Here is a 23,294-nt window from a genome sequence, read left to right on the forward strand (position 1 = left end):
CAGGCGGACGCCCAGGTCCTCTAGTGGCTCTAAGGGGACGAACACGCCCCCCACCGCCAGGCCCTTCTCCACCGCCTCCTGGGCGGCGGCCTCCGATGCTAGGAAGAAGACGACCTTACCATACATTTTGGAGGCCGCCACAATGGCCGTGGGCCCCACCACCCTCGCCAACGCCCGCACATAGGTCTCCACGTGGGGTGAGGCGGGCACCAGGAGGCAACGGACGCCGTGCTTCCTGGTCATGGTGGGAAAGGGGCCCCGGCCGCTATAGATGGTAGCGGAGGCGGTGGGCTGGAGAAATGATGTAGCGGCAGGCGGGGGGGCTGCCGCCACCTGGGCGTATGCTCTCGGGGTCGGGGGAGGGACACCTGTAGAGCTGGTGGAGGGAACAGCGGGGAGGGGCGCCTCAGCTGGAGATGGGGCCGGGGCATCGGGGACAGCCCCTGCCATGGAGGGCCTGGTCTTTTTAGCGGGGCCCTTCCCCTTCTTCTTCCCCTGGCCCTTCCCGCCGGCTGGGGGGACTCCCCCCAAATCTGAGGGGGGGAGAGATGTGGTAGCAGTGGAGGTCACCCCGGTGCCCGTCGCTGCTGGTGCCCCAGCGGGGGCGATGGCAGATGGTTTGGTGGCAGAGGTAGAAGCTTGGGGGGGTGACAGAGGGGCAGGCGGGGGAGGGGGAGCTCGGGCTACTGGAGAGGTCTCACCCGTCTCATCCCCCGCCATCATGAGCAAGGAGGAAAGGGAGGACAGCAAAAGGAGGAGGGGAGAGGGGAAGCAGGTCGACCACTCCTCCCCGCTAGGCTGCAGGCAGGGGAGGAGGGCGCCAAAAGGGGTGGGCTGGACGGGGGGCAATCAGGGGTTAGGGGTCAGTCACCGACACAAGGTGGAAATTCCGGCTCCTCTTGGTGCACTATGGGGGGCAGGATTCAACAACATTGAAGGTGCAGTGAAGAGGGTTGCAACTGAAATGGGGAGTTGCACAAGCGCATGGGAGGGGGCATGGGCACATGGAGCGAGGGGCTAAGCGGTCTGGGGGTAGAACAGGGAAACCAAGGGGCTAGCTTCAGAGGCTGGGGCAGGGCAAACAAACAAAGGCTGCAGAAGGAAATGGGCGGGGCAAGCAAACAAACTGAAGCTAGTAAGGGGGGCTGGAGCAAAAGAGGAGGCAAAGCAAGTGGCAAATGGGGCAGGTAGTAAAGGGCAAAGCTGGGGGTTAGGCAGTCCGGGGGGGCACATATGCCCATGTGCACTTGCACAAGTCTTTTTTAGCTGGCTGCTGCTTCTGGCCCAAAGGGTGGAAATAGGGCGTGGCAAGCCAAGCAAGCAGCTGAGTCCAGAGGCAGGAGCTGAGGCAGATGGTATACAGCCAGTGGGGGTGGTGGAGGAGGCAGCGGTGGTGGTAATAGTGGTGGGGGTTGGGGGGGGACACACAGATGGATCGGGGGGCATCTCCACACCACACCCCCTGTGTCCCTACAAACACAGTCAAAACCCCCACCACAAGAGCACAGTTTGGAAATTACTCAGTCTTAGGGCCCCCTCCACGGTGGTCTGCAAAGTCTCTAGGTGCTGCCCCACTGGCAGATGATCCTCTTCTTCTCCTCCTTGGGCTTCAGCAGCTCCAGGCAGCGGCCTCTGCAGCAGCAGCAGCTCCAGGAACTCCAGCTGGTGGTCCAGGCAGGCAGAAAGGACCCCTCTCAGGTGGTGGTGGTGGTGGTATCCACAACAGCAGTGGCTGGGGTCCCTCACTCCTCCTCTCTGGGGAGTGGGCTAGCAGCCCCCCCCCCCGGGGCTGCAGTTGCAGCAGTAGCAGCACCCAAGAGTGGGGGGTCCAGCAGCCAAGTAGCAGAGAATGGGGGTGTCTGGCCCAGCCAGGGGAGCAGCTGGAGCAGCAGGGAGAGCTTAGGGCCTAGTAGCAGCAGGAGTAGCAGCTTCCCACCTCCCTCCAAGCTAGAAGGCTATGGGAGAGCAGTGGGGGGGAGAGAGATAGAGAGAGGATTCGCTCCAGGCTAAACAAATCCCTGGTATCAGGTTAAGTGAAATGGCAGCTGCTCCAGGTCAATTAAGACACCTGGGGTCAATTAAGAACTGTCCAGAAGGCAGGGAGAATGCCATGTTGATGGGGACACCTGAAGCCAATCAGGGGCTGGCTGAAACTAGTTAAAAGCCTCCCAGTCAGTCAGGTGGGTGTGCATGTCAGGAGCTGTGGGAAGAAGTTGCGCAGTTGGAGAGGCTGAGTAGTACACACCATATCAGGCACAAGGAAGGAGGCCTTGAGGTAAGGGTGAAGTGGAGCCTGAGGAAGTGAGGGCTGCTGTGGGGAAGTAGCCCAGGGAATTGTACATGTCTTGTTTCTAAAAGGTCAGCTACCATAGCTGATACTATTAGGGTCCCTGGGCTGGAGCCTGGAGTAGAGGGTGGGCCTGGGCTTCCCCCTTTTGTCCCCCCTGCCCTGATTAATCACTGAGACTGAGAGACAACAGAGACTGTGCAAGGAAGGATAACTTCTCCTCACCTCCCTCGCTGGCTTATGATGAAAATGGCTCAGTAGACTGTGACCCTTGTCTCTAGAGAAAGAAGGGTTACGTGGAGGGTCACAGTGAGCCTCTGAGGCTAGCGAAATCCGCCAGGAAACGCAGGACCCACGGAGACTAGGACAGAGTTCTGTCACACAAGGTAATAGCTTGCTTATTTAAATGTTTAACCCTTTTGTTTATTTTGTATTTTTGTCTTATTTTGTATAGTTATAAATAGAATTCTAGCACCCTTTGTTTTTAATTGCAAGTTAGTCCTGTATGTCATATATGTTGTCTTGTGTTGTGTGTGTCACATGACTACTTTTTATTGTTTTTATTTTGTTGCAACAAAAGTCAATTTTATGCCCTTTTAAAGAAAATTTATAAGTGGTACCACACTATATTTTAATATTATGGTTGGGGTATAATCTTTGTAATGTTATTGATACCGTTAATACTAGTTGATTGGAGTGTTGTAGTGCCACCAATGATACAATGGACACAGAACATAAACTGTATTAGAGTTCTCTGTCTGGACCTGGCCTTTCCTGTCCCTAAAATGAGCTCTTTGGGCAGGGTCCAAGCCTCTTTTTATAGTTCAAGCACATTGTAGGGGATACAGGAAACCAATAATAAAGATAAAAAATACTGACTTATGCATGGAGACTGGAATCAGCATACCTGCCAAAGCCATCTGTCCCATCTGCACTTCCTTCTAACACCAGAGCGTTACTGTGTGTGACGAGAACGAGGAGTACTTGTGACACCTTAGAGACTAACAATTGGCTTCAGTTTTCTAAGGAGTCCTACTTTAAATATAAAGGATAGCCTAGCATCTCAGGAAGGGAAATACTTGAGAAAAGGCAGCAGCACACAGAGGTGTAGTTAGATTGTGTGTAACAAAATGGCAGTGTTTTTTTGAAACATCTTTCCCAGGCTGCAGGTCTTATTCTGCTGAGAAGGAATTAAGTGGGTTGTTCTGACTCAGAGGCAGGTGACTAACTACCTACCTGTGTATAAAGATGGTGGGAGGGGCTCCCTGCCTATAGAGGATTGTGGCTGGATAACGCTTAGGTAAGAACCCTATGAGCACCCAAGTCTGGAGAAAATAGCTTCTTCTGGGCTTTGTTAGTAAAGCCAATCCAGGGAGAGGGGGAGTGAGTGTTTGTGTTTAGACAGCATGTGGATTTTGTTTTAAATGTAGTTTGGGAAGAATGCCTGCTTGCAGTCAGTAACATAATGATCTGTCTGCTAAGAAACTGTATTTTCCTTAATTGCTTGCTTTTCACTCCTCTATCTTAAATCTACTGTAAGATTGCTTTTTATGTGCACAATATATGATAGCATAAAAAACTACTATAAAGAAGGGAGAAATTGGCTTTCTGATTTAAGAAGACCCCTCTATTTGGTTGCTTGTAGGCTCTACTACAAGGTGAGGGATGTCTATCCATTGAAGTGTCCCCAAAATTAGAGGGTTTTTTATGAGCTTAAAAAAAAATTTTAAAACTCAATTTTGGCATGATCTTATAGTAAATTAAAGATTTGAGAAACTTTAGTAACAGGCACAACTTTGGAAAGTGAAAATGAAAGGCTTGCACAAGTGCCACCGTAGAAGGCTTTGAAAAAGAAATCGGTGCTAACTTAAGCCTAACAAATCCCCTGCAATGTGATTTGAATGAGGACAAACAAGGTTCATCTTTATAGGAATGGGCCTTGCACATATTACTATAGATTAAGGAGGAACAACAGTGCAGGGGAAAGAATCTGAATAAAGGATTTTGTCAAGGCAATCAAAAGACGAGAACTTGGATCATTCCACAGGCCTTTTAGTTCCTGGAATTACTCATACTGAACCTTTGTGCTCTAATCTTTGTACTCGGATAAACTTAGATGGGGGACTTTTTTAAAATATGTTTTTTAAATTGAGTGATTTTCTTGTTAATCAGGTACTTGGGTCTGGAAAGTTGGTCTTCTCAGATCTAGAAGCAGGTTTGGTGGAATTTTCAAATCCGGCTAAGAGATTTGGAAGCCCAGTTCCTCCTGGAATTGGGTATGCAGACTTGTTAAGTAGCTTTGAAAAATCTCAGCCACAGCCTCTTATAAACTTCATTCTAAGCAGATGGGCACTTCTTGAATGTGTGTGCAATTAGTTATAAAGAAAAGTTGTACAAGGGATAGCAAAGTACTAAAGTACAGAGAGGATATTAACTTGTTTGAAGTCCAAAATTGAGATGGTCAAGTTTAAAAAAACACAAAAAACACACCCCAAATTCTCCAAATAGTAGAATTATTAATATTGGCCGATGGATAGCCATGTTGCTCATCATTGTCCTCCTGCTACTAGCCTCAACATATGGGCCCAAACCAAAACCCTGGAGCCAAACAGGTTTGAAGTTTATGGAAGTCTGATTCAAATCCAAACTGCAGAGCTGGTCTTTATGGAATGGATTAGGCCTAATCCTGCCTCCCTGCACCATCCCTGGCCCCGCCAAACTGGCTTTCTCCCAAAATACATTTTGGACCTATAAATGCATAGACAACACTTCCTTTGTTCTGTGGAATCCTGTACTCTTAACTGGCTTAGTGGGTCGTGTGTGTGTGTGTGTGTGTGTGTGTGAGAGAGAGAGAGAGAGAACACGAAACACTGGACCTGAATCCTCAAGCCACTGGGATGTACTTTGACTTAAGCCAATTTTTACTTCGGAGGACTCCTGAGGATAACTATAATCATTATATTGCCTGGATATGCTGTAGGCCAGGATACTCATGCAGTGCACACCCAGAAAAGCTTCTCCATCACAGTCCAAACAGAGCCTTTTTAAGCACTGCACAGATTCTGCTATTGCTGTTGAAAGAGCTGCCAAGCATACAATGAGCCTTGCTCTTACCCGGCTCTGTGCTGAAGAGCAGTCTACCACTTGAGGCTTCATGCCAGAAAGACTCACTTTCCCCGATTCTCCTCCAGCAGCTGCTGACACCCTTCTATGTTGTTTGCCTGCTATTGATTCACTGAGAGGAGAAGGCCATGGAGCCTTACAGTCAAAATTTCTATCCTGGCATGGGAGAAGAGAGGTCGCTCAGCATTTCCTGCAGGCAGAAGTTCTGAGCTGGCTTGCCTCTTGCTGACCACACACTCTTCTTCTGTCTTTGCACATCATGCTGTATCTGCACTGACCTCCCCCCAAAAATTGGAAACTAGCCACATTCCCTCAGAAATGGCCAGTGTTCTAATGCTTAAAGATGGTAAGATACCCTCTGAACAGTTCTGTTAAGGTTTGTGTTAAGTTGGGATTTCTCTCTCAATATTAGAGTTCAGGAAGTTACCTGAAGCTAATCTGCTCTTTTACTCCACTTTGACATCTCTCTGCACCATCTGTCATGCATCTGCAATCTATTTTCAGAATGGAATACAGCTGGTACTGGTTGGATGGATCTGGGCAGTGGATTGAATATGGGAAACAGGTGAGCTTGTGTTCAACTGACATTTAACACTCTGTGCCAGTCAGCTCTGAGTCATTCTAGATGTCGCACAGATGTTCTCTGTGCTCTCGATGTGCACAAGTGTATTACTGTATTCTCAGGTGTGCCTCTGTTTTAGTTGTTCCTCAACATTTCATTAGTACTCCATGGAAGCTTGTGAGGAATAGCTCTAAAAATTGGTGTATTTTTCTAGGGCTGGTCATATAATTTTAGTCAAACTCTTTTTTCAGCTAAAGAAATTGCGCCATGAAAGTATTGGCTTTCCAAGGAAAATGTTGATATTTCACGGAAAACTGAAAGCACGAAAACCAAAATACGGCACTTCGATTCAAAATGGCACCTTGGGAGTTATCGTTTGAGTGTTCCCATTCTCACTGTGGGCTGGGCTTTCTGGATGCACTACATCTCCTATGATATGGTCCTTCCTCCCCACCAAAAGAAGAGAGAACGGGGCATCACCAGTGATGTAGACAGGCCAGACAGCCTAATCCATAGAACAAAATGGGAGTATAAGGCACCAAAGCTACAACTCCCAAGAGGCCCAGCAACACCCCTTTGAATCCAAAATATTTTGGGTTTTGATATTTTGCTGAAAAGTTGAAATCTTCTGCAGAAAATTAAGGAAAACAAAACAACCATTTTTGTGAAAATTTTCCAGAGGGGAGAAACTTGTATTTTGATCTGCTCTAGTATTTTCTGTTACACAGCCCCATATCCAGTTTCTGCATTCAGAAAAGATTCTACCTTCTCATATCCTTTCACCTTTGCTTTGCACTGTATCTTTATGGAAATCCTAAGGTTTGTAGCCTGGCTGCCCTTTTTTCTATAGAATACTTTCAATCTCCTCTGAACATGATGGATCTATAGCTGAGCTATATCCACTTATCTGTCACAGTGGACTTATAGCTGGTCCTATTGGAACTCTGCACGGGACCAAAGAAAGGGAGAGTTTTATGCTGTTTCTCAGGAATAGCGTTGGCATTTGTAAGCACAGTTTCAATCAAAATCTGTAACAGATCTTCAGCTGATGCCTATTTGGCTTCTCTTGAGTAAATCCTTTCTACCTCTTGTGCACTAACTCAACCTTAAACCAGACTAATAGTAATTGGAAGGTTTCAGAGTAGCAGCCGTGTTAGTCTGTATTCGCAAAAAGAAAAGGAGTACTTGTGGCACCTTAGAGACTAACAAATTTATTAGAGCATAAGCTTTCGTGAGTCATTACACAAAGTAAAACTATTTCTCCCCCCCACCCCACCCCCCACTGTTTGTCAGGCTATTTCCAGCAGTTAACAAGAATATCTATCTTGCTTGTCACCATGAAAGGTTTTCCTCCTTTCCCCCCACTGCTGGTGATGGCTTATCTTAAGTGATCACTCTCCTTACAGTGTGTATGATAAACCCATTGTTTCATGTTCTCTGTGTGTGTATATCAATCTCCCCTCTGTATTTTCCACCAAATGTATCCGATGAAGTGAGCTGTAGCTCACGAAAGCTTATGCTCTAATAAATTTGTTAGTCTCTAAGGTGCTACAAGTACTCCTAGTAATTGGAAGGAGAGTATTTAGTTCTGCTCAATGGTAGGAGGAAACATGCCAAACTGACCTAAATTTAAAGTGATCATTGACTTAATCAAAATGAATAGATTATAGGCTAACCTCTGCTCTGTTGCATGCATAAAATGCCATTGAAGCCAAAGGTCCATTTGTAATGGGTGTATTTTTCCCATGCTCTCATTCTGTAGCATTCAAATCATTGTGCTGCCACAGTAACTTCTGCGGATCTGGAGGTGGCATTTCTAGCAGACCGACAAGGCACTGTATCGTTTCAAGCTGGCTCTCAGCAATATGAGATAAACTTTCAAGGTAAGGTACCTGCTTGTTTAACGTTTAACACATTACAACATGATTGACTTAAACAGAGCTTCCTTCGTACAAAGTCTCTCCAGATGCTCTCTGCTGACAAGTAGACTAGTGAGTGAACTCTCTATGAACTCTGGGACAGCCACTCTCATGCAAGCACAAAGGGGAAAGTAAAAGAGCAGAACTGAACCTTAAAAAGTGGTGAAGATGCGAAGACGAGTGGCTGTTATTGCAGACTAATTATGGTGAGGGAAGGCATAAAGGATGCATCCAGGGTAAGAGTCAGTTGTTGGGACCAAGGTGAAAATGGAAAGAACATGAACAGCAAATCCAGAGAGATCTTTGTGTTTGTGACATAGATAAAATATTGTGAAATAAATTAAAAGTTCAACTGGCTTTCCAATGTCTCAGAAGTATTTGGTATCTGACACATGAACAAAAAAGGGTGTGTGGCTCCCAAAAACGCACGTGCACATAGAACACCTCAAGTGCCATAGTCTGTGTTTCCCTACAAAGGTGATAGTGGTGTTATAAAGCTTATCTGTGAGATCAGTACAGGATAAAAAAAAAACCCAGCAAACAAGGGGGAAGCTTTTGTTTAAACCCTAAGGAACAATCCCGTACTGTCAGGAAGAATGCACTAGCTAGACGACCTAATGCGTCTTCCTCTTTTACTCCATTTAATTCCATAAGCAGAAACCTAGATGGTAAGAGGAACTGCACTAAAACTGATGATGGTGATCTAGCACTACATGTGTAGTCAGATTTCCCCTGTAAAGTCCTAATTACAGTGAAATAGAAGATCTGGAAATGGGGTCAGAATAACAAAAAGGGCTTCAAGTAGGAGTAGAACAGGTGAAAGAGTGACCCCAAGCTGTGAAGCACTGAAGGCCAGGGGAGGAGCAATACATAGCTATACTAGATCTTTGTTTAAATAAACAGAGTTCCCAGATGGTGAAGGTTCTTTAACTCCTGCCACATAAACATTTTTTTTTCGTTTAAGATATGGTCCAGATAAACTTGTACTACCAAACTCGGAGAAAAGTCTGTAGGTGGCCAAAGTTTGTGGTGTTTGGAGGCAGAGACAAGAATGAGAGAAGGTACTGGCGAGTGTGCTCACTACTTACTTTTTCATTTTATTGCCAAACCGTGCCCTACATGGAGTGTCAGTTCATAGGGAAGCCTCTGGCATATGATAGTTCACTGAGATATGTTTTGCTGATTGGGTTAATGCTAGGCTGTGTTGTGGATATGATGGTGAGTGTAGGTTCCACAGCACCTCCAGGATGTAGGCTTTGATGGCACTCTGTGGTGACTGATGGCTTGCAGGTAGCTGGAGGAGTTGTGTACTCTCTGCTACTATTGGTAATACTATCTCTCTCTGTTGCTTGAGCAAGCATCTAATTGTTCTTTAATGTATGTGACCAAAGGAATAAAATTATTTCATTCATAAAAAAGATAGGAGCTGGGGAATGTCACTCTGGAGAGCTAGGATGGAGCTGGAGAATGCTGTCCCTGGAGACCCAGATATGCTGTGATGTGCAGCCAGGTTCCCTTAAAGTGAACCATACACGCGGATTTAAGGAACTTCAGTTAATCTGAGGAAGTTCCAGCATGTGGGTCAATAAAATTAGGGATAGGGTATTTAAAGTATGATTGGTTCAACAAAATTTTGGACTCCAGCTGGGAGAACAAGAGAAGTGCCTCTTTTCTCTTTACCCAAAACAATTAGCTTCTGGAACTCATTGCCTCAGGATCTCATTGCAGCCAAGAGTTCAGCAGGATTTAAAGAAAGGATTTATATGGATAAGAATAACCACAGTCATATTAACTGACATCAAATAATTTGTATTTTGGAAGGACTATTTAACACCGAGAAGCAGGAAAGTTTCACAACTATCTGATGGAGGTTAGAATAAACTATCTTTATGGACTCGTTATACTATAACTGTCCACTTCAGTTTCTTGTGCCTCCTTCTGAAGGCACAGCATAGTGGGCTAGACAGACCACTAATCTGATCTGGCATGCCTATTTGTGTGTGCATAGCCCAGGCGAAGAGAAAGGGGTAACATCCTAATTTCCCAGGGGTTCAAACAGCTATTGGAACTTGCTCTGGAAGCATTATGTAAAGTGTCCTTAAGATTATGTTTCAACAGCTTCCCTACCCATTCTACCTCCTCTTAATTGTGCTGCCTGACTTTTACATCAGACCTTTATTCTCTCTGGCAACAAGTTACCTCTTGCTCCTATTATAGTCTGTCACTGTAATATGCATGAATTGGCAACTAGCGTTACCAAGATAAAATAGTTAATGTGGCTTGTGTCTCCAAGACAGCGTTTAGAGCTGATTGAAGCTCCAGGGCAGGATAATCAGTGTGGAATTACTGTAGGGTAACTGCTATTCATTTCTTTTGTTTGCAAACAGCCAGCTGGAAACTACTAATCCACTTCATCTGTTTCCTCCAAACTGGGACCAATCGGCACTGCCTGACATAGGGTACAAGGTACTCTTTGAATTGTTAGCTCTACTCAGGAAGAGATCTTTCCTATACTGGTTCTTGTGGAAGGTAGACTACTTAAAATGCAACCCTCAAACTCAAGAGATGAGGTTCATGTAGTGTTTCCAGTGACATGTGCAAGCTGGAAATATACAGTTGGCATGTTTAACATAGACATGTCCACTGGGAAGCTAATTAAGACCACCAACTCATTCCACAGGAGTGCATGACTCAACAGCCATCAGATCATAATGACTTTTAGGTCACTACTGAATTGATCTGGGCTCCAACTAATCACTCAAAGCGTGACGTTCCTTATCTCAGTGCAGATTTTTTTTTAATCCCCAGCAGTATTTTTCTTTAAAAATGAACACTCTACAGAATTTCATAGTGAGGGGAATTCTGAAGATTATCAAGTCATGTAAAAAAAATATTATGGAGACACTTACATTGCTTTCCTCATTAAAATGTCTGCCACTATGGTTGCAAAGCTATTTTTAAATAATTTGCTACAGTAAAGTCAGTATTATTTTTTAAGTGTGAAAAGACCTCTAATAAGTAAGAGTGGACTCCGGGAAAGTTTGGACTATAGTACTGCTTGCTTTCTTTTTGGAAATTTGACCAATTTAAAACACACACTTGCACACGCGGGTGAAACATACTAAAAAATGACTAGAACTAAATGAAAAACTTGAAGAAAATTCATTTTGAGTTGACTCAAACATTTTGATTCAAAACTTGAGGAAAAAAATTTGGTCTCAATTTGATGAAATTAAAAAAATATATCTTTGGTTCAAATCAAACTTTTCTTCTTTTTCAGTTTGGGGGGGCCAAACTGGAAAAAATCAACTATTCACTCAGCTTGAATTGTGAGTGTAGTTGTAGGGTAGTTCCATCTCTAATGCAGTGTGGTTGGGTGCTTCCTTTTGTGAAAGGACTGGGGAGTGCTAATTAAAACCACTTTAATGTCTTGATTTCTGTTGTGCTTATTGTTTTTAGTTGGTGGAGCTGAGTGACACTACCAGTGAATACAAGGAAGTCAAGAACCTATTTGAGAAGACAATGAAAAATTATAGAATCTGCAGATTGCAGAGGATTCAGAACCCATCACTTTGGCAAGTTTTCCAGTGGTTTGTGTCCATTTTATTTCATTAAAAAACCTCTGTGTTCTAGACTGAGCTCAATAAGTTTATGAAGGGGATGGTATAATGGGACTGCCAACAATGGCATATGGCGCATCGGTGACTTCCAGTAGCAAAAATCCCCAACTGCTGGAGACAGAACACTAAATGGGGAGAGCTCTGAGTTACTATAGAGAATTCTTTCCCAGATATCTGTCTGGTGGGTCTTGCCCACATGCTCAGGTCTAACTGATCACCATATTTGGGGTCGTGAAGGAAGTTTCCCCCAGGTCAGATTGGCAGAGACCCTGGTGGTTTTCACCTTTTTCTGCAGCATGGGGCATGGATCACTTGCAGGTTTAAACTAGTGTAAATGGTGAATTCTCTGTAACTTGAAGTCTTTAAACCAGGATTTGAGGACTTCAGTATCTCAGCCAGAGGGTAGGGGTCTATTTCAGGAGTGGGTGAGATTTTGTGGCCTGCCATGTGCAGGAGGTCAGACTGGATGATCACAGTGGTCCCTTCTGACCTTAAAGTCTATGACTCTAACTGGGTGCAGCAGAGCAATCCTGATAATTCTAGAGTTTGTTCTCTTTCTCACTATGTGCTGATAATTCTCACTAACTCTAATCAAGAAGAAACTATTCCCCCTAAATACCATAAGTGAAGTAGCTGAAGACTGTTTGTTTTCCAGGGCACTGGAACAATTTGTATAGTGGGGGTGCTGAGAGCCATTGAAGCAAACTGTAAACCCTGTGTATGATGGAAACCACTTCAAGCCAGGGGGTGCAGTAGCACCTCTAGTTCCAGCACCTATGCTGTTTTCTCATGAATGTGCAGTTCTAGGTCCCTTTTATTAAGGCTATGGGTTCGTGAGGTTTTCTACTGAAACTTTGCAAACCATTCCCAGCTTGATTTTAAAACATGTCTGTAGATCTTCTTGTCAGAAAACAGTTTAAGTGGCTTTGCAGGATATAAAAAGGATCATGTTCCTATTAACCTGTTACTTTATGGTTGACCAGCCCTCTGTAGAGAAAGAATTGGTTCGGGACTATTTAGAAAAGCTGGACGAGCACAAGTCCATGGGGCCGGATGCACTGCATCCGAGAGTGCTAAAGGAGTTGGCGGATGTGATTGCAGAGCCATTGGCCATTATCTTTGAAAACTCATGGTGATCGGGGGAAGTCCCAGACGACTGGAAAAAGGCTAATGTAGTGCCCATCTTTAAAAAAGGGAAGAAGGAGGATGCTGGGAACTACAGGCCAGTCAGCCTCACCTCAGTCCCTGGAAACATCATGGAGCAGGTCCTCAAGGAATCAATTCTGAAGCACTTAGAGGAGAGGAAAGTGATCAGAAACAGTCAGCATGGATTCACCAAAGGCAAGTCATGCCTGACTAATCTAATTGCCTTCTATGATGAGAGAACTGCCTCTGTGGATGAGGGGAAAGCAGTGGTCATGTTGTTCCTTGACTTTAGCAAAGCTTTTGACACAGTCTCCCGCAGTATTCTTGCAAGCAAGTTAAAGAAGTATGGGCTGGATGAATGGACTATAAGGTGGATAGAAAGTTGGCTAGATTGTCGGGCTCAGTGGGTAGTGATCAATGGCTCCATGTCTAGTTGGCAGCCGGTATCAAGTGGAGTGCCCCAAGGGTCGGTCCTCGGGCAGGTTTTGTTCAATATCTTCATAAATGATCTGGAGGATGGTGTGGATTGCACCCTCAGCAAGTTTGCAGATGACACTAAACTGGGAGGAGAGGTAGATATGCTGCAGGGTAGGGATAGGACACAGAGGGACCTAGACAAATTAGAGGATTGGGCCAAAAGAAATCTGATGAGGTTCAACAAGGACAAGTGCAGAGTCCTGCACTTAGGATGGAAGAATCCCATGCACCGCTACAGACTAGGGACTGAATGGCTAAGCAGCCGTTCTGCAGAAAAGGACCTATGGGTTACAGTGGACGAGAAGTTGGATATGAGTCAACAGTGTGCCGTAGTTGCCAAGAAGGCCAATGGCATTTTGGGATATATAAGTAGGGGCATTGCCAGCAGATCGAGGGATGTGATTGTTCCCCTCTATTCGACACTGGTGAAGCCTCACCTGGAGTACTGTGTCCAGTTTTGGGCCCCACACTCAAGAAGGATGTGGAAAAATTGGAAAATGTCCAGCGGAGGGCAACAAAAATGATTAGGGGACTGGAACACATGACTTATGAGAAGAGGCTGAGGGAACTGGGATTGTTTAGTCTGTGGAAGAGAAGAATGAGGGGGGATTTGATAGCTGCTTTCAACTACCTGAAAGGGGGTTTCAAAGAGGATGGATCTAGACTGTTCTCAGTGGTAGCAAATGACAGAACAAGGAGTAATGGTCTCAAGTTGCAGTGGGGGAGGTTTAGGTTGGATATTAGGAAAAACTTTTTCACTAGGAGGGTGGTGAAACACTGGAAGACGTTACCTAGAGAGGTGGTGGAATCTCCTTCCTTAAAAGTTTTTAAGGTCAGGCTTGACAAAGCCCTGGCTGGAATGATTTAGTTGGGGATTGGCCCTGCTTTGAGCAGGGGGTTGGACTAGATGACCTCCTGAGGTCCCTTCCAACCCTGATATTCTATGATTCTATGAATCTTGTGGTTAGATGGGTTCGCACTGACCCAGTGGAAGGAGAAGTGGGGTTAATAGAAAACACTATGACTTTCCCAAAGAAACATAATTTGTTCTTGAAATTCCCTTGTGGTCAGCACCCTAGTGCCCAGAGAAAAAGAGAGAGAGATTCACACTAAGATTTGATTTTTAGAGGCCACTAGGGAGTGTAGTATGATTTATTTTGTCTCACTTCCTCTCCTCTTTGCTGAAAGTCACAGCATAAATCTGGACAAGGAGTTTCAACTTTAAAAAACAACAACAAAAACACTCTGCACTTAGTTACATATGTGGATCTCCCAATTACACTGATGGGGTTGCATGGGTATATCTTTGGGCAGAATTTGGCCCTTAAACATCAGAACCCTAAGACGGGGGAAGTACTTGTGCTAAATCCAAACACTTTTGCTCAAAGAGAAGTTTCACTGGAGTACCCTGGCTGAATCAAAGAACAGCAGCAATGAAGAGGAGAAGGCAGCACAGCAACTGGACCAGGAAGACAAGATTGATCTGGCAAATCTACCAGCAGCAAATCCTAATGGTAGCAGAGTTGGATGATGTGAAAATCTTTGTGGAAAACACAAATCTGAAATTGCAGAGCTTTCAAGGAAGATTTGAAACAGAAGACATTTGCATTAGTGCTTCAGAGGCTCTTGATCTGTTTATTAACCTGCACATAAACATTAAAGCATATGTGACTGTTATATAAGGAAAAAGTGAAGATCTGAGAACAGAAGCTGGTAACCTGCAGCTTTTGGGGAAGGGTGCTTGATAATGTAGAAAGCCCAACTGCAAAAGCATGTGTGCAGCCGTGTTCCTAGATGGGAGCAAGGCCATACTTTGCTCTTTAGTCTATTGTCCCTATCCCTGTAAGAGGTGAGTATGTTTGTGTGATGGAATGGCTGTAGCTTGCATAAGCTTTCATGGTAAAAAAACCCCATTTCTTCAGATGCATCTGAAGAAGTGGGTTTTTTATCCAGGAAGAAGTGGGTTTTTTTTACCCACAAAAGCTTATGCCCAAATAAATCTGTTAGTCTTTAAGGTCCACTGGACTCTTCATTTTTTTTGAGAACTGACTGGATCCCTTAACTATTCACTGCCAGATGTTCTAACTTTCAAGTCTTGGAAACATACGGAACTTCTGTAAAATGTTGTATTTTGATGTAGTCCAACTAACATCCAAAATCACATAATTGGTTTTAACAAAGCTTCTTTCTCATTAATATACTTATTGGGCATATGCCTGAGCTATGAAGTACCAGTCTGGATTCAGAACCAAATCTTAAACATTCCCTAAATTTAGGGTGTTCGGGACTCAACTAATCATAGACAAATAATTAAGCTGCTGAATTCAGATCTGAATCCAGATCAGAAACCAAACACTCCCCACCAAACTCTTTTTTGGGGGGCAGGGAATTGGGGGGCTGAGGATGTTTATGGGGTACAGATGCAGTGTTCCAGTTCAGGCTTCAACCTGGCATGAGCAAGAGTTTAAGGTGGAGGGGGGCAAGGAGAGGTGTGGGGAAAGAACTGTTGCAGGTTTTTTAACAGACATATATGGATTTCTGCTGGCTAATTTTAAGTGATCAGCAAATAAAAGCTGTCTGAAAAGACAGCAAATCCTTTCTTATGCTAAAACACTCATTCTAGGAACAGTAAAACTGATACAGAAGCGGGCTCTATATTCCTCCCTATGGCTTATTGAACCTGAGAACTTAGGTAAGATGGCATTGTACTGGTTCATCAGTACTTGTTAGGGTTCCAGAAGTGACCACCTCAGGCAGAAAAAGTTAGAGGCAAGCAGGAAAGTTAGGATTTCAAATAGCTGGATGGAGAATGAGAAGAGCTACAAAAACAGAGGGTATTGTGTTTCTAGCTCGCAAATCAAACATGAAGAAAAACTGGCAACCCTTGATGTGCCACATGAAAAGTTTGAGGATAACTAAAGTGAGGCAGTTATGCTTTCCTCACGCATTTGATAGCCACTCAAATAAGATGTAGGGTAGGTCTAAGCTACTGCTTAAGTTGATCCCTGAGCAATGTATGTTAGGTGTGGACCCCCCCTCCTCCACCGAGCAACACAAGTTTTGCACTGTCCACACCGGCGCTATGTCAGCAGGAGACGCTCTCCTGCCAACATAGCTCACGCTTCTCACGGAGGTGGAGTAATTATGCAGATGGGAGTGCGCTCTCCCATCAGCATTGCGCTTCTCCACCAGACACTCTACAGTAGCAGAGCTGCATCGGTCCAGCTGCGCCAATGTAGCACTGTAGTGTAGACTTGCCCATAGAGTGGGGTATTAGAACTTCTTTGGGACTGGAACTGTCTTCCTGTGTGTGTATGTATATTGACTAGTGAATTTGGGGAGTTACCCTAGTGTAACTAACAAAAAGGAAGGATCTCTACCAGTGTGAAGCTATGCGTGTGTGATAAGACTGTTCCTTTAATATGCACCACACCAAGCTCAAGAGACTTTTTAGCCAGGAGGGACCACTGTGATCCTCTAGCCTGACATTCTGTAGAACTCGGGCGATAGGACTTCCCCAGAATAATTCCCATTTGAACTAGAGCATATCTTTTTAAAAAGAAAAAATCCACTCTTGCTCTAAAAATTGCCAGGTATGGAAAATCCACCACAACACTTGCTAAAGTGTTCCAAAGGCTAATCACCCTCACCAGTAAATTTACACCTCGTTTCCAGTCTGAATTTGTCTAGCTTTGACTTCTAGGAGTTGGATCCTATAATACCTTTTTCTAGATTGAAGAGCCGATTATCCAATTTTTGTCCCCCATGTAGGTACTCATAGACTGTAGCAAAATCAAGTCACCCATTAAGCTTCTCTTGTTAAACTAAGTAGACTGAGCTCCTTGAACCTATCACTATAAGGGCACATTTTCTAATCTTTTAATCATTCTTGTGGCTCTTCTCTGAACCCCCTCCAATTAATCCACACCCTTCTTGAATTCTGGACACCAGAACTGGATACAGTATTCCAGCAGTGGTCACTCCAATGCCAGATAGAGGTAACATAATTTCTCTACTCCTACTGGAGATTCCCTGGTTTATTCAGCCAAAGATTGCATTAGCTTTTTTGGCCACATCATTGAACTTCAAATTCCTGTTCAGCTGATTATCCACCATGACCCCCAAATCTTTTTCATAGTCACTGCTTCCCAGGATGGAGTCCCCATTCTGTAAGTATGTTCTACATTCTTTGTTCCTAGATGTATTCATTTACATTTACCTGAATTAAAATACATGTTGTTTGCTTGCGCCCAGCTCACCAAGCTATCCAGATTGCTCTGTATCAACAACTCGTCCTCTTCATCGTTTAGCACTACCCCAATCTTTATTTGCAAACTTTATCAGAAACGATATGTTTTCTTCCAGCTCACTGATAAAAGTGTTAAAGAGCAAAGGGCTGTGATCAGTTTCCCTGAGAGATCCCACTAGAAACGCACCTACTTGATAATTCCCTGTTTACAATTCCATTTTGAGACCTCCCAGTTAGTCAGCTTTTAATCTATGTAGTATCTGCCATGTTAGTTTTGTATCATTCTAGCTTTTTAATCAAAATGTTGTTTTTTGATTTAATGTTTAATCAAAATGTTTCAAAACGAAGCCAATGCCTTACAAAAATGTATTACAACAATGCTTTACTTTTATCAACAAACTTGTAATCTCATTCAAAAAATCAATTTAGTTTGACAGGATTTATTTTCCATAAACCTGTGTTGGTTTGCATTAGTTATATTCTCCTCCTCTAATTCTTTATTAATTGAATCCTGTATCCCTGAAGCTGAACTGAATAGATACCAGGAGCATTGGCATTAGCAGCAGAGTTGAGAAAGATTGATCTATGGGTTACATGCTTTATGCCATAGCTGAACAGAAGTTGTATTCCGCTGAGTGGGTTCCCTGTTACTGTTCCTCTAATGTGTGTGAGATGAAGACTTGGGTTCAGAAAGAGAGTTCTGATCAGAATTTGCTATTCTGGTTTCAAATGCAACTATAACCAGTTCAGTCAGGGTACTGGTGGTGGCATTCCTTCCCTCATCCATTAGGAAACTTAAAAAGCTAGAAATCTGGTATTAAGAAGCGGCTCTGACTCCTTTTGTTCTATGGGTTGTTTTATTTGTCCGGAAGTCCTGCTGGCCTTTTGACTTGATTGGCTTACTCTTAGTTCAAAATAGGAGCCCCATTTAGAGGACTGGAATGCCTCAGATGGGCTTAAACCGTTACTCAAAACGTCCTGAAATTGGGGATCTTAATTACACTGTAATGGTATGCTTGTGTGTGAATGCATGCATGTGCACACACATGTTGGTTTTAAAGTAAACTCTCTCTTCTTAGCTTATTGCTACATATCTTTAGTATAAGAAAGATAGAGCAAAGGATGAGGAGACTTACAAAAAGAGATCTGTTTTCAGAGTAGCAGCCGTGTTAGTCTGTATTTGCAAAAAGAAAAGGAGTACTTGTGGCACCTTAGAGACTAAGAAATTTATTTGAACATAAGCTTTCGTGAGCTACAGCTCACTTCATCGGATGCATTCAGTGGAAAATACAGTGGGGAGATGATTTATATACACAGAGAACATGAAACAATGGGTGTTATCATACACACTGTAAAGCGAGTGATCACTTAAGATGAGCTATTACCAGCAGGAGGGGGTGGGGAGGAAGAAAACCTTTTGTAGTGATAATCAAGGTGGGCCATTTCCAGCAGTACACAAGAACGTCAAAGGAACAGTGGGGGGCGGGGGCGGAGGCGGGAGAAATAACATGGGGAAATAGTTTTACTTTGTGTAATGACCCATCCACTCCCAGTCTCTATTCAAGCCTAAGTTAATTGTATCCAGTTTGCAAATTAATTCCAATTCAGCAGTCTCTCGTTGGAGTCTGTTTTTGAAGTTTTTTTTGTTGAAGGATAGCCATTCTCAGGTCTGTAATCGAGTGACCAGAGAGATTGAAGTGTTCTCCGACTGGTTTTTGAATGTTATAATTCTTGACATCTGATTTGTCTCCATTTATTCTTTTACGTAGAGACTGTCCAGTTTGACCAATGTACATGGCAGAGAGGCATTGCTGGCACATGATGGCATATATCACATTGGTAGATGTGCAGGTGAACGAGCCTCTAATAGTGTGGCTGATGTGATTAGGCCCTATGATGGTGTCCCCTGAATAGATATGTGGACAGAGTTGGCAACGGGCTTTGTTGCAAGAATAGGTTCCTGGGTTAGTGGTTCTGTTGTGTGATGTGTGGTTGCTGGTGAGTATTTGCTTCAGGTTGGGGGGCTGTCTGTAAGCAAGGACTGGCCTGTCTCCCAAGATCTGTGAGAGTGAGGTATCGTCCTTCAGGATAGGTTGTAGATCCTTGATGATGCGTTGGAGAGGTTTTAGTTGGGGGCTGAAGGTGATGGCTAGTGGCGTTCTGTTATTTTCTTTGTTGGGCCTGTCCGGTAGTAGGTGACTTCTGGGTACTCTTCTGGCTCTGTCAATCTGTTTCTTCACTTCAGCAGGTGGGTATTGTAGCTGTAAGATGCTTGATAGAGATCTTGTAGGTGTTTGTCTCTGTCTGAGGGGTTGGAGCAAATGCGGTTGTATCGTAGAGCTTGGCTATAGACAATGGATCGTGTGGTGTGATCTGGGTGAAAGCTGGAGGCATGTAGGTAGGAATAGCGGTCAGTAGGTTTCTGGTATAGGGTGGTGTTTATATGACCATTGCTTATTAGCACCGTAGTGTCCAGGAAGTGGATCTCTTGTGTGGACTGGTCCAGGCTGAGGTTGATGGTGGGATGGAAATTGTTGAAATCATGGTGGAATTCCTCAAGGACTTCTTTTCCATGGGTCCAGATGATGAAGATGTCATCAATGTAGCGCAAGTAGAGTAGGGGCATTAGGGGATGAGAGCTGAGGAAGCATTGTTCTAAGTCAGCCATGAAAATGTTACCAGCGATTCTGTGTCATGGTCTCTTCTCTACCCCACTACCCTCCTACATCCTCTTGAGGTTTGTTCTTATGTGGTGACATTTCTTTCTTTGTACTCAATGTGTTATTGTACTTCTGTTCTTGCTGTAGAAGTTTCTAGACTGAAATGGAACTGGCAGCCTCCTTGCCTTATATTGTCTTGCCTGGTGGCCTCCTTGCTTTCTGGTAGGTAGAGCCATAACACGTAGCATAATGGATCTAATGGATAATGTGGGAAGAGGAAAACCAGGGTAAACCCACTTACCCTTCTGCATTTCTTTTGTTCTGCTTTCCAGGTTTAAGGTCTAATTGGAATATGGCTGAAGCAGAGAGGAAGATTGGAAACCTCGTTTTGCCCTGACATAAATGTTTTGGGGTTTTTTGCTTTGTGCTGATCTTGACACATTTCTATCACTAGGCAAAAGGAGCAGATGAGGAAGACAAACAGAGGAAAAGATGTGGATGAGAGGCTTTTATTCCATGGAACAAGTACATCCCATTTGCATGCCATCTGCGGGCAGAACTTTGACTGGAGAATTTGTGGGACCCATGGAACATTATATGGAAAAGGTATAGAGGTAGTGTGTGTACATATACCATTATATTATATGTAATATATAATATTATATATATTACAATTTTATATATATCTCTGTGTGTTCGTTCCTGGAATGTAATGAAACACACTCAGATTAATACTGCAGAAGTCAACTTCTTACATACTGGGGCTGATTCTCTTGCCTTGCATCTTTAGTGGTCACTTACACCAATGCAGAGTGAGTGCAAAGGTTATTGAACTGGCATTTTACATCTACTTTTTACAGGTGTAAATGACTACTCAAAGTGCAGAGTAATATTGTTTCAAATTTAAAAGATTTGTTCTATCCTTCTGAACTCAGTCGTGTTATTTTGCTCAGATTGAAAACTCCCACTGATTTTAATGGGATTGTATTTTAATATTAATGGAAGTTAGTCAGGCATATCCAAGGGCAGGAGAACGTGTGCTTGCTTTCTAGCAACACTTTTGGTTTGTTTATGACTAGTTTTTGTGTTGGTATTTAGAAATATTGAAAGGATCCTTGCTTTCAGTGAATAGTTAACTGTAGAAGGGCTTGTTGGGTTCCGTATAATATTTTCAGAACCACCTTATCTGCTGGAAGCTCCTGATTTGAATCCATCATTTCTTAACTTTAACATTTATTACTAAGTTTTTATTGTACATCACTTTAAAAACTCTAGCTTTGTCTTCATGGTTCATGATGTCTCAAGATTCCATTGTTGGAATATTAACCGCAGAATTCATAGCTGACTACTATCTGCTAGCTTGTAAAAAAAAAACTGATTGAGAACCCTCTTGCAGAAGCTCTTTTTCTTAAATCCAAAGAAATAGAAATTTGCCAAACACTGTTGAGGCAACCATGTGCTTTAGAGCTGTGTTTCTCAACGACTGTGGATTGGTGCCAATCCCTGAGATCTCTCTGATACAGTTAAGGAAGGCAGCAAGCCATCCTTGGTATCAAAAAGGTTTAGAAACACTGCTTTAGATGCTGTTCAAAAGGCCACCTCCTTCTCCTATTGAAGTCAATAGGAGCTTGATATTGACTGGGGCTGGTCAAAATTTTTGATTTTTTTTTTTCCTATGGAAAGCTGGGGTTTTAACAAAATGAGAACTTTTTGCAGAAAGCGACTTTCTTTTCTCTGGGGCTGTGTCTATGCAAATAGATCCTATGTCGACTCTGCCAATGAAGCTGTGCACCCTAGTGTAGACACACCATATGCTGACAGGAGTTTTTCTGCTGGTACTGTAATACCACCTCCCTGTGTGATGTTAGCTATGCCAATAGAAACACCCTTCTGTCAGCACAGTTGAATCGATACTGATGATTTTGTCAGCATAGCTATGTCACAAGATGATATGGGTTTTTTTCACACCCCTGACCAACATTGTTATGCCAGTATACATTTTTTTTTAGTATAGGCCATGCCAAAGTTTTGCTTTTTTGGTTTGTTTTAATCTGAACAGTAAAAGTTTCCCAGAGGGAAGAGAACTGCTTTCTGACCAGCTAAGGTGTGGTCTTCATACAGATTTAGTACTGACATAACTGTCAGTTGGGGTGTAACTTCATTTCTAAAATACCAGCACAACCCCTAGTGTGGACACAGTTATATAAAATACTATTATACCTATTTACATGTGTCCATACTAGGAGTTCTACTGGTATTTGGATAAAAAGATCACATCCCTGATTGACACAGTTTACCAGTATCTTGTACTCGTACCGTTTGTTCCTCTTCTAATACAGAAATAAGCTATACTGGAATAAGGTACTGTTGTACCTCTAAGTGCAGCCACGCTAGGGGTTGGTGCTGGTTTAACTATACTAGTCTACACATAGAAGTTGAACTGCTTTAACTATACAAGCCCCAATGCTGACTTAACCAGGTGCAGGATGCAGTCCATGAAGAAAAACACATTAAAAAGCCAAAATAGTTGCACTAGTTAACTAACTTACTGAGTATGGTGCAGAGCTTTGGCTGATAGAGGGTGTCTTAAAAAGCATGATTAGATATTGACCTTATTAATCATAAACCTAATGTATGAGTATATGATTTAGAAGACCTCTATAGTTACCTGGAGGTACATACAGTGTTAAGGGCACTTGCTGAAATACTATAAACTAGAGCATCAACTGTTATGGCAGTAATAGATACAAGCATAAAATAAAGTCTACAGAAATCATTCTTATCTTGGCTTTTTTTTGTTCTTAGGAAGCTACTTTGCCAGAGATGCTGGTTATTCCCATCAATATTGTCAGACTGGCTCTAGTTCCAAGACCATGATCGTAGCTCGAGTGCTAGTTGGAGACTTTGTTCAAGGAAGCAATAACTACCTTCGTCCTCCACCCAGACCTAACAATCCAAACAGCTTTTATGGCAGCTGTGTGGACAACCCAGTGAATCCCTCCATTTTTGTCATCTTTGAGAAGCACCAGATTTACCCAGCATATATAATAGAATATGCAGAAGGGTACAACTGTGTGATCTTGTAATGGACAGCAATACCCCTTTCCTACACTGAGACAGTCAAATGATTTTACATATTTCCTATTTTAAAATATATTTATTAGAACTACTGTCTTTGTGTGTCTGTGTGTGTGTTACAAAACAGTTTGAAATGCAACGAAACAGAAGTAGCCAGTCCCATCATAGATTAT

At 43.3% G+C, this 23,294-nt stretch overlaps 1 protein-coding gene across 2 annotated transcripts; it reads left to right on the forward strand.

Moving 5' to 3' along the window:
- Positions 1-2,560: 2,560 nt before the first annotated feature.
- LOC119847101 (protein mono-ADP-ribosyltransferase PARP12-like) lies at positions 2,561-23,201 on the forward strand. Of its 2 annotated transcripts, XM_043503912.1 has the most exons (8): positions 2,561-2,673; positions 5,915-5,975; positions 7,735-7,855; positions 8,856-8,952; positions 10,279-10,357; positions 11,351-11,481; positions 20,498-20,649; positions 22,849-23,201. In XM_043503912.1, exons 2-8 carry the CDS (start codon positions 5,916-5,918, stop codon positions 23,127-23,129), a joined length of 921 nt encoding a protein of 306 aa, XP_043359847.1. In that variant the 5' UTR covers positions 2,561-2,673; position 5,915; the 3' UTR covers positions 23,130-23,201. The 2 variants fall into 2 exon arrangements, with proteins under 2 accessions (XP_043359847.1, XP_038237439.2); XM_038381511.2 differs by lacking the exon at positions 2,561-2,673 and having other exon boundaries at positions 4,888-5,975.
- The last annotated feature ends 93 nt before the right edge of the window (positions 23,202-23,294 follow it).

This window comes from Dermochelys coriacea, chromosome 1 (assembly GCF_009764565.3).
Source record: "Dermochelys coriacea isolate rDerCor1 chromosome 1, rDerCor1.pri.v4, whole genome shotgun sequence".
Taxonomy (NCBI): domain Eukaryota; kingdom Metazoa; phylum Chordata; order Testudines; family Dermochelyidae; genus Dermochelys; species Dermochelys coriacea.

Excerpts from the sequence above, each read along its gene's own strand:
- LOC119847101 (XM_038381511.2), top strand. The coding sequence starts at position 5,892 with ATGCATCTGCAATCTATTTTCAGAATGGAATACAGCTGGTACTGGTTG. Across the intron at positions 5,976-7,734 it reads GGATTGAATATGGGAAACAG|CATTCAAATCATTGTGCTGC; the intron begins GTGAGCTTGTGT and ends CTCATTCTGTAG. Across the intron at positions 8,953-10,278 it reads AGAGACAAGAATGAGAGAAG|CCAGCTGGAAACTACTAATC; the intron begins GTACTGGCGAGT and ends GTTTGCAAACAG.